The 10,196-nt window shown below is 41.6% G+C and overlaps 1 protein-coding gene and 1 long non-coding RNA gene across 2 annotated transcripts; one reads left to right on the forward strand and one right to left on the reverse strand.

Annotated features, from left to right (window-relative positions):
• Positions 1-3,019: 3,019 nt before the first annotated feature.
• On the forward strand, positions 3,020-9,830 carry LOC147047129 (uncharacterized). Its single transcript, XR_015067861.1, has 3 exons — positions 3,020-3,167; positions 7,749-7,858; positions 9,330-9,830. It is a non-coding gene; the product is annotated as an uncharacterized LOC147047129 (long non-coding RNA).
• Positions 5,504-9,985, reverse strand: LOC147047130 (mitochondrial coenzyme A transporter SLC25A42-like). The gene is made up of 8 exons (XM_085927472.1): positions 9,718-9,985; positions 9,313-9,458; positions 7,741-7,852; positions 7,515-7,540; positions 7,054-7,220; positions 6,865-6,981; positions 6,653-6,804; positions 5,504-6,551 (listed from the first exon to the last, which is right to left on the reverse strand). The coding sequence occupies exons 2-8, from the start codon at positions 9,364-9,366 to the stop codon at positions 6,226-6,228; spliced, it is 954 nt and encodes a 317-aa protein (XP_085783598.1). The 5' UTR covers positions 9,367-9,458; positions 9,718-9,985; the 3' UTR covers positions 5,504-6,225.
• Between the last annotated feature and the right edge of the window lie 211 nt (positions 9,986-10,196).

The following is a 10,196-nucleotide window of genomic DNA, read 5'->3' on the forward strand; positions in this document are numbered from 1 at the left end:
GATATTCGGTATTATATCAGGACGGTAGTGTATCAGGCTGATTCCAGCCTTGTTTTAAAGGTATTGGGTACTCATGGAGGCTGCTGATACTTGTTACCGATACTTTAGCCCCCCTCAAAAAAAATAAATCATCTGCATTAGAAAGAAATGTCTTGGGCACAAATTTTTGTCATTGTATTAAATGAAAATTCATCGATTAAAAGTAGCAGTGGTATCGGTGTTTGGTATCAGTGAGTACTTCAAGACTTTTTTGGTTTTTCATTTGAACTTTTTGGAGTCAAACGAATACCTCCAAAAGTTGCATTGGTTCTTTTTTGACTTTGATACAAAGATTTTTGTATTTTAAACAATTATATACTGTCACCTTACAAAAGTCTAGGACTTTATTCACCTTTACTAGCTCAATGCTAATACAGAATGCAAAAGCCATAGATAGGCTCACTAGACTAGCGTCTATGTAATTCTATAGAAACACAAATAGTGCAGTAGCACATATAGACAGCATAGTAATACTCGGGCATATTTTCATACTGTTCCCTGTAGAACCCGCAGGCCTCGCTCTCCCCTCGACTGGTGCTGACCTAGAAGGCGAGCCGGGCGGGCGGGCCTCTGTCAGTACAATGGACTTTGAGTGTGTATGTGTGTGGAAAAGAAAGTAGGAGATTATCCCATTCTGCGTGTCCAGTCACCAGTGCAGTATCGACCACGGCGGGCCACCCGGGGTGCCTCCAGCCAGCCGTGAGATGGCCTGATATACATGCTCACTGGCCATGCTGGATTCCCTCACACTCCATGGACACTTTGGAAAATACTGGAATGACCTCTGCGTACACACACGCACACACTCGGAGTACAGTGGCCATCAGGTCATTTTGGGTGTCCGGCGAGGCGAAGCCGAGGTCATCGAGGAGGTGGAAAAGCTCTTTAAATGGTGGGAATGATAGCGTAACACCTATAGATGGAGTTACGGATCATGTCACATGAAGTTGGCGTGCGACTTGTGTTGAGAGTGAAAGCAGAGCTGGGAAAACCGTACGCCGCCTGACATTCAACCTCAAAGTAAAAAGATTCTATACAGGATCAGAAATGAATTATAAAATTAAATCAGTTTTTTGATTCTATTTTGATTCTATTATTTATTCTATTTTTATTATTATTGAATTATTCAATGAAATCAGTTTTTTATTCTTTCCTTTCTACCGACATCCTCCTTTCTTTTATCCAACTTTAAAGATGTAAGCTAATGGAGCAACTGCTTCAGTAAATGACTTTATTAACTCTTCCTGGGGAAGCAGCAGGGGTGGGAAAGACCCTTTGTGGTGTAATTGTCTCTCCAGTGTTTGTGTTGTTAACATCCTGGGCAGTTAACAACACAAAGACCTTTAACGACGGAGGACAAGCAGGGCACAAAGCAGTAAAACACACAAACTTGATAACTACAAAGCATTTCTGCTTTTGAAATGTACATTTTGTTGAATGAACAAAAATGTGCTTGCATTTTATTTCCATTTTTTTTTTTGTTATTTCATGTACTTTCTAATAAGCCTTGAGTGTTGAGTGAATGGTTGTTAGTCTTTTCGTGGCGTGTGATTGGATGGCACCCAGTCCAGAGTGTCCCGGGCACAAAGACTGCCGGGATATGACCTAAGTTTTGGCAAGCGTGACAGAAAATGAATGGAGAGTTTTCATTGGATGGAGTCAAAACTCCTAGCAACTGACAAAGACTATTGTGAAACCATACTGTAAAGAGAACAGGAACATTCACTAAATCTGCTGAAGCAAGGCTAGGCGAGAAAAGTGCACCCTCGGCCGCTCGTCCCTTTGCTTACCCTGAACTTGGCCGCCCTCCCCAGACGTCTCGTAAAATGTGTTGCCTCAGCCCAGTGTGTACACACAGTGGACTGACCGTGGACGTGGGCGGGTGGTGGTGGGGGGGACGGCGGGTGGCGTGTGTGCCTAAGACAACCCGGGGCCCACTTTGTCACGCTGACCGTGGCGCCGCCATTGAATGTGCACGCAGGGAGCACAAGGTTCACAGGACCCCGAGCCATTCTCATGCAAAACGTGTCTTGGCCTTCCATCCATCCATCCATCCATCCATACTTTTGCTTTTCTTTTCCTTGCAGGAAACACACATGCATGTTCATAATGACCACCATGAATCTTTGCAAGTCACGTTGTTATGGAAACCATCAATAAGCCCAAAACACCCACTGGAGATGGGTGCAAGATGAACACATCCCACAACTTTCTGTAACCCTGGCGGTGAAAAACAATTTACTACGACACGTTTCCACCAATTTCAGATTGTGTCTTTGACTTCATGGTAAATTAGCCATGCTAGTTCCTTCATTCTTCTTGAAGGTGGCGCTACTTGCAGCTTTCGAACGTGCTCATATTTTTTGGGGGCCGAGTCTGAGTCAAGTCACGTGACTCAAGTCTTTGCAGTGCAGCCATTTGCAGCGTGTTTGATTGAGTGCGGTCCGGGCCGGCGTGCACACTCCCTCTAATGGAAGCAGCCCAGTAATGCACTGACCCCGCAGCTTTTAACAGCGCTGCCAAGCAATAAGTGGCCATATGTGCTGGATCTTGTAAAAATTAACAAGACTGCGCAAGAGCACACAGAGAGCGGAATGTCCCCGCAGCACTTTAGTATGGATACATATTGAGCTAGTGCACTTCTAATTAGGGCTCGGGTTGCAAAGTAGGGTCACAATTTATTAACAGTAGTAAGGATGATGGAGGATGAATGCGACCATCAAAATGTGCCAACTCAGGTTTCAAAGTTGGGCAAGGGTTTTAGACGGGCTAGTGTTTGGGTTTTCAAAAAAGGGTTTGTGAATTAGAGCTCGATTTTAAAGTAGGTGTAGATGCCGTCAAAGGCAACTCTAATTGATTTGATTTATTTATTTATATATAGTTTTATCTGGGTTGAAAAGAACAATAAATTAAGACATTATTTTGTGTTACATTTTTAAATAAGTCGTATATTTTTTAGTGGGTTGAAACAATTTTGAAGAAGGGAAACTTGGTTCTTGTTCCACATGTATATGTTGAAAGGGACGCAATTAATTGATGCACAAAATGTCAACACGACAGGTCGTGTTTTTTTGTTGACAAGATTTTGTGGACATTTTATTCATTTTTTTGTGAACGTGGCCAATGAGGTAAATATTATGCTATTTTCTTTCTTTATATTGTTGTGAATCCTCTTTATTCCCGAGCTAAGTGAATTTGTATTGTCTTTTTTCTTAGTTCTGTCAGTTCAAACCTAAAGAACGATTGAAACTAGTGATCGGATTTCAAAGTGGGGGTTTAAACAAAGGCGAGGGATTCAAAGTCAAACTTTTAAATTTTAATCACATTTTTTTATTAAATAAAACATATTTATTTTAAAGTTCAGTTTCAAATTAGGGTTTAAAATAAGATATAGCGCTTCAATGTAGGCTTTTAAATTAGGGTTAGTGATTCAGGGCTAGGGTTTCAAAGTAGGGCTTCTAAATTTGAGCTAGGGTTTCAGATTAGGATTTTAAACCTAGGCAAGAGTTTCTTTCAAAGCGTTTTTTTTTTTTAATTAGTGTTTCGAATTAGAATTCCAAAAAGGGCTAAGGTTTCAAAGTAGGGTTTTAATGTTCCCAATATGATATTTTTCCATCCATAAAGTAGGGTTTACAGGAGAGGCCTTTACAGGACAGTTTATGTTGGATAAAATGCCTCTCAAGGTGTTTGAATGCAGGCTGGATTTATGAACGCTGTCTAGTGCAGAGTGGCTCCAGTCCTGAGTCACCTATCAAAGTGACTGCGACTGGACGCCGTCCAGAGCTGGTTGGCACGTGCGACATGTGCACACGCACACACACAAGCTCATACTTTAATATTTACACTCTCATCCAATACATCAGCAGTGGCGTCGCGGGATGCCTTCGCCGGCGCGTTAATCATGTTTATCACGCTGGCTGTTGCGCTCCAAACCTGGCTGCATCATAGCGAGAGCTTCTTCTCAAATGTTCGGAATATTTTATGTACTTGAGAGGCGATGACATCTAATACGGTGCTACCTTGAGATACACGTGACCCTCTGTTGCGGGATTACAATCCTTAAAGCAACGTATATTTGCACGCAAATGTTGGAGTCACACATTCTTTATCCTCTGTAAGGAATGATTAATATCACTGCATCTTAATGAGGATCTGAGACTGAACGTATACAGTACAATATTTATATTATACTGCCCCCTACAGGCCAAGGCGCACATATGAGAAGGAGCAGCACAATGACCATTGAACTGTCGCAGAAAATTTGGCGGTTTGGTTTTTTGCTTGAATACCAACATGTTTTTGGAATTTGAGAAGAGGCCAGAGAACCCAGTTCAAACTGCGGAAACTGGAAGAGCCTTCCTTGACCTTTTGCAATCAAAGCAGCCTTCATTGTGGTTCAGAGCTAGACAGTCAAAACTCACCATGTGAAATATGACGCTGCGTGCATCCCAATCACGTCTTGGGCATGCTTTTATTCTCCAGACGTCACATTTCTTTTTGTATTTTGTATATGTGTGAATAGCTACTGACCGCCATGCAGGATTCCAAAGTGAATTATTCATGCAACATTTGAATACATGCAAATGCTCGGGCGCCCCTTCTTCTTGGCACAGGTCCAGGTTACCTATGGCAACAGCGCCTTCAAGAAGCATCTTTCCTTCTGTCCTCCTCCTCTACCTCCTCCTCTTTCTCTCAATCACCCGCCCCATGACCACACTAGCATCTACCCAGTGGTATTGTCTCGGCTGTTGCAATACCAGGCGGTTGGCAGGACATCCCATAATTCACAGTCAAGGTCAGAGGCAAGGGGGATGAGCGATGGAAGACTGGATCCCTCCCTTCACCCATCCATCCATCTGCTCGGTGCCTGTGAAAAATGAAATGGAGGATATCGGTTCATTCATTTCAGGGGGTGAATGAGGCATTTACATTTTAAATTGAAATGCACAAGATTGCTTTGGATGGCTAGAGATAGATAGATAGATAGATAGATAGATAGATAGATAGATAGATAGATAGATAGATAGATAGATAGATAGATAGATAGATAGATAGATAGATTTTACAAGGACCTTATTAAATGTTTTAAAACATAAGTAAAATCCTTGAGGGTGGAGCTCAGGGGGCGAGGGGGTCAAGTTTAGGCCATTAGGTGACTACAATCACCCACGACACGCTGGCGTGTTTCTCTGCTTCCACCTAGAGGTGAACATATGTTATATTTAATTTAATGTTATATTTAAAAAACAACAACGTTTAGTCCTATTACTATCCGAATGCGTCCTGCAGTAAATATAACACAAATCCAAAACAATAAAGAAATGAAAACTGTTGTCAAAACCATCGTAAACTGAGGACTCATAACTTCTAAATTAAATTCTTGAAAGAACCTTGAATGGTTGTAATGAATTATCAATGACAAAATCATCGCTATTTAAGTCAAAACTGATGTTAACAAGACATGTTTGAATGAGCAACTTTCACATTTTTATTTTATTTTCAAAGCCTGTACAGTCTTATAGTTTGTAACACGGCTCCCTCTTGTGGACAAACGAATCATTGCATTGATTAATGGCCATTCATTCGCTCATCAAATTACAAAATATACATTGGAAATACTAAATGAAGTATAGCTATAATATTTCAAAAATAATCCATAGATATTATTTGTTGTCAATTTATCCAATGAAAGCATGTCCCACCACATTTTTCACATTTGAAACACAAATACTTTTGTTGATTCTCAAAATTAAAGGCCTGCTTAAATCCAGCATTTAAAGCTCATTTATGTATATTTTAGCGTAAACCTGCTCTATAAGACCAAAACTAATATAACTAATATATATATAATTTGATACTTTTTTGTAATACAGATTCATTTTTGCTTGTGTTAGTCAAAAATACATGGGAGAACCTTGGAAAAAAAATAATTGCATATTAAGTTGCAGCAATACTGACAAAAAAAATGGCAATTCGATTTGTTCAGTCCAGGCACAAATCATAGCCGAGTACGGTCACAAACCATGTGTTTTGAAATCCAAGATGACCAAGGCAGTCAGATTATCTTGAAAGAACATACAGTAGTGCAAACACGGAACACATTTGTTCTTGATAGTCATTATTTTCTCCTGAAAAGTTTTTTTTAAAGTCTGTTTTTGAGCCCTATTGGTCCAAACTGTGCCAGAGTTAGTGTGTGGAGAAGCCCATCTGGTGCACTTTGAGAAGCAGATTGTTTGTGACATCGAAGGTGGTGAAGCTGATTCCGACGGCGACGGGCCCTTTGAGCCAGTTCATGCTCAGGCCTTTGTAGAATCCGCGCACCACGCCTTCGTTGCTCAAGATTTCGCGCATGGTACCCAAAATAGTGTTGCAGGCGGAGCCGGTGACGCCGGCCGTCTGCATGCGCCGGCGGACCACGTCTAGCGGATATGAGGCCGACTGTCCGATCAGGCCGGCGCAGGCGCCAAAAGCCAAGCGCTCCACAGTGGACGGCTGAGCTCGTTTTGTTTTTTCTAGAAGTACAGGAAAGGTTGTTCGATAAACCGGGCTTTCGCTTCCGTGCTATTTTTTCAGCTTTCTGGGATAAAAGACGTAGAAATATTTCTGCAGGTACCTGTGTGAAGTTTCTTGAGGGTCTCATAAGTGAAGAATGTGATGCCTGCGTAAGGGATGACGCCCAGAATTGTGGGAGTGAAGCCCCTGTAGAGGGTCTTAAAACCTTCTTCTTGGGAAATGCGCACAAAGACGTGCATGATGTTGCTGTACCTGTCAAAAGGATTTTTTTTTGTTTTCTCAACTCATCTCATCGACACGCAGAGCACTTACATTTCTTTGGCTGTAACCGCCATGCGGGCCCGCACCATATCCAGCGGGTACGTCAGCATGGCGGCGGTGGTCCCCGCCAACGAGCCAGCCAGCAATCGCGGCAACGGCGGAAGAGCTCTGAAACGAAAACAAAGACGTGTTTACGGCAACAAATAGGAAACGAATACGACATCGTCGGGTAGCGCTTACTTTCCCTGAAATCCGTAGTGGCCCCCCAGCACCTTTTTATACTGCTCGTGGGAGTAGAACTGGATGGCGGCGTACGGCATGACCCTCACCATGGTGGCTGAGTTTCCCCTCCAAAGGCTGAGCAGCCCATCTTTCATGTACGAGCAGTAGATGAGCCTGAACGCCTCCTGTTAGGACGCAAGAAATGTTCCCTAATGTACCATAACACTCAAACCAATAATAAGATTCAATAGGTCATTTTGAATGGCTCCATAGTAGCAATAAAGAAAAAGTAGTCGGAGGCTTCAGGGTTCTCGCTTTAGTTAAGTGTGATTTATTTAGTTTTTTTTTTTTTTAAAGCTGTAAAAACAATTTGACTGCTTTTTAGACATTGAATCAGAATTGTTTTCCTTTTTTTTTCAATAACATGTTTAATAAAATAAAACATAACCCAGTGGAGATTTTTGTGGATTCAAACTCACCTTAGCTGAAAATCTTTTTGAGGACACTAAGGAATGGAAAAACAACATGATTAGAACAACCAACTTTCCCCATGTAGGCTAAACATCTACTAAGAGGATTAGCAGGTAGTTAACAGTTACATCAGACATTCTGTAGCGAGTGAAGAAAACACCACGTCAATCAATCATTTATGTTGAAAACTTTGACACCATTATCTCAGGAATGTTCTTTTTCTGACCCCTTTACCTTGAAAGATGATCTTGGTGCGATCCAGGGGTGCGATGGCGGTTTTGGCGACGGCCCCGGCGAACGCCCCGCACAGAAGGGAGTCCAACGCCATTAAGGTTGGCCTCAAGTCCTGTTGGTGAGGATGCATCAATGACATATACAGTACAGATTGATCAAGAATATTACAAATCAATTTGGAAAAAAAGTGTTCCCAACCCAACTAGCAATGACATTTTTGCTTATCGCCAACCGAAACAAGACGATATGACCCATCGCTTTATCAAAGCCAGATAGCGCTTCACTAAAACACGTTCATTGTCCAAAGCACTAGAGATATATAAATTTGTTCTCCAAACTATATTTTCTGAAAAAAAACATCCCTCAAGTGTAAACTATTATCATGGATGTAACTTTTTATGCGCTTTTTTTTTTTTTGTAATGACAACGCAAGACAGTTTCAGGGCAAAAACTGTGACATAGGCAAAAGGTCGGACAGCTCAGTTGAATATAAACAATAAACTATCATTTACAAATCTGAACTGATTTCACCAAGTAAATGCTAACAATAATTGACACACTGTTTCTGTCTCAAGCATCCTTTGGAGTTTTATTTATTTATTTATCACTGTCCTTGTTTTGAACATACCGTGACAATACACAAGATCATGTTTCTTTATGTTTGTGATCATGTGATGGTAGCAATTTGAATCAAGGCAGCTCGAGGCTTCTTACTTATTGACCTCATCACACACGCCACAACTGATTATGTTGGAGGTAAAATGTCATACATGTGCCAGTACGTGCACATGCTTGCACGTGCCCCCTTTTCCACACCCTCAAGGACAGCCGAGCCCAATAAACAACCACTCATAAGTGATAAGCGTGGCCCCCACAACAACCACAGAGCCATTTCACAACTCTTATTGAGGCCAGAAGTTATTTTGGACAATTTTGAATTTTTAACAAACATATCATGCGTCTTTATAGAATGTGAGAGGGAATCAGGTCAGAGTGCAACTTTTTTTTTTTTTTTTACTCTTAACAGGAATGTATGTTCAAATGTCACACAGTGTTCTGTTGTTAATAAAAGTTTGCGAGGGTGTCAGTTCCACTGGAACGAATCAATAGCCTCAAACTGCTTTCTATAGGGGGAATCTGACCCAGTTTTAGGCCGGATGCTACCTTCTTGCTATTTACAGCCAACCACTAAAGCCAGAAGAGGCTGTGGTATGCTCTCACAGGCAGTGTCGCAATAACAACTCTGAGCAGGGGGGGGGGCACATGTTGTATTCATTTAAAACTCCTACCAGTTGCGTTTCATCTGTCTTTCATGAAATAACGTGTTCATTGTGTATTGTGAGCAATTGTGGATTAAATGCGGTTGGTTGGAAACAGCTCCTCACGTTTTTTTTTTTTTTTTTCAATTGCACGATGGGTTAGATCAGATCCTCTCACAAATTTACTAGTAAGACGCACGTACATGGCCGATTAATTTAGGGGGGGGGGGGTATTTAGTATTGTAGACTATAAATAGGCAACCTTGAATCAAATAACTCTTATGTAACACATGAACGTGAGTTTTTAACTCACCTTTGTTTTGCTGGAAGGAGGCAGGGTCACAACTGTGGCCTGGGCAACTGGCATGCGGCTTTAATGGTCCTGCACGCGGTGGACCATGAGTGTCCTTCACTGGTGATGACCCACACGCATGATTCGGAACCAGAGCAAATCGATCTCTGCAAAAATAAGCACTGCTAAGGAACATCATGCAGCAATGCTTCTTCCCTTTTTTTGTTTCCTTTTTTTTTATTCATCATCATTAGTCGCTGTGCGCATGCCTATGCAATCTTGTATTCAATGTGGGACGTAAACAAGGGCGGCAGCATGTCCCTAATGACATGCAATAAATATGTCATTTCGACCAAACATCTGAAATAAAACCGAGCAAAGCGATAAATCAAGAATTTTGATTAAACGCTACATTTTGGACCATACCTTAAGAGGCTTTCGAGGTGTTATGTCAACAGTCCTGCATGAACGTCTTGTTTTCACTGCGCAAAGCCTTTTCGTGTTGATTTCCAATTTCCACCCTCCTCTCTTCGGGGAAATGATCTGGGAAACTGATCAGCTCCTATTTATAGTTCGATCCAAACGAGGAAACGAATGCCTTGAGCCTTTACTGCTGCACACCAGATTATTTGGGTTTGACTAACACAATCCGCCTTCTCAAGAAAGTGGGACGAGACTGCCCACTGTTTTGGACTACAACACCCACAAGCAAAGTGGGTCGCGGGGGAAGTCTCGCGACGTTTTTCGTGATCTTGGGTTGCCAAGTTCTCCATTCATTTGTCCTTTAACTGTTCAGCGTTTTGCAAGAAAAAACTTGGCACCAGCTATTTTAACAGGCCAAAACGAAAATGTAAGATTCTGCACAATACATGTTTTTGAATGTAATCATGTTTCAATATTTTTTT

The sequence above is a fragment of the Syngnathus leptorhynchus genome, chromosome 13 (assembly GCF_054491065.1).
Source record: "Syngnathus leptorhynchus isolate UIUO chromosome 13, UIUO_Slep, whole genome shotgun sequence".
NCBI classification, from domain to species: Eukaryota; Metazoa; Chordata; class Actinopteri; order Syngnathiformes; family Syngnathidae; genus Syngnathus; species Syngnathus leptorhynchus.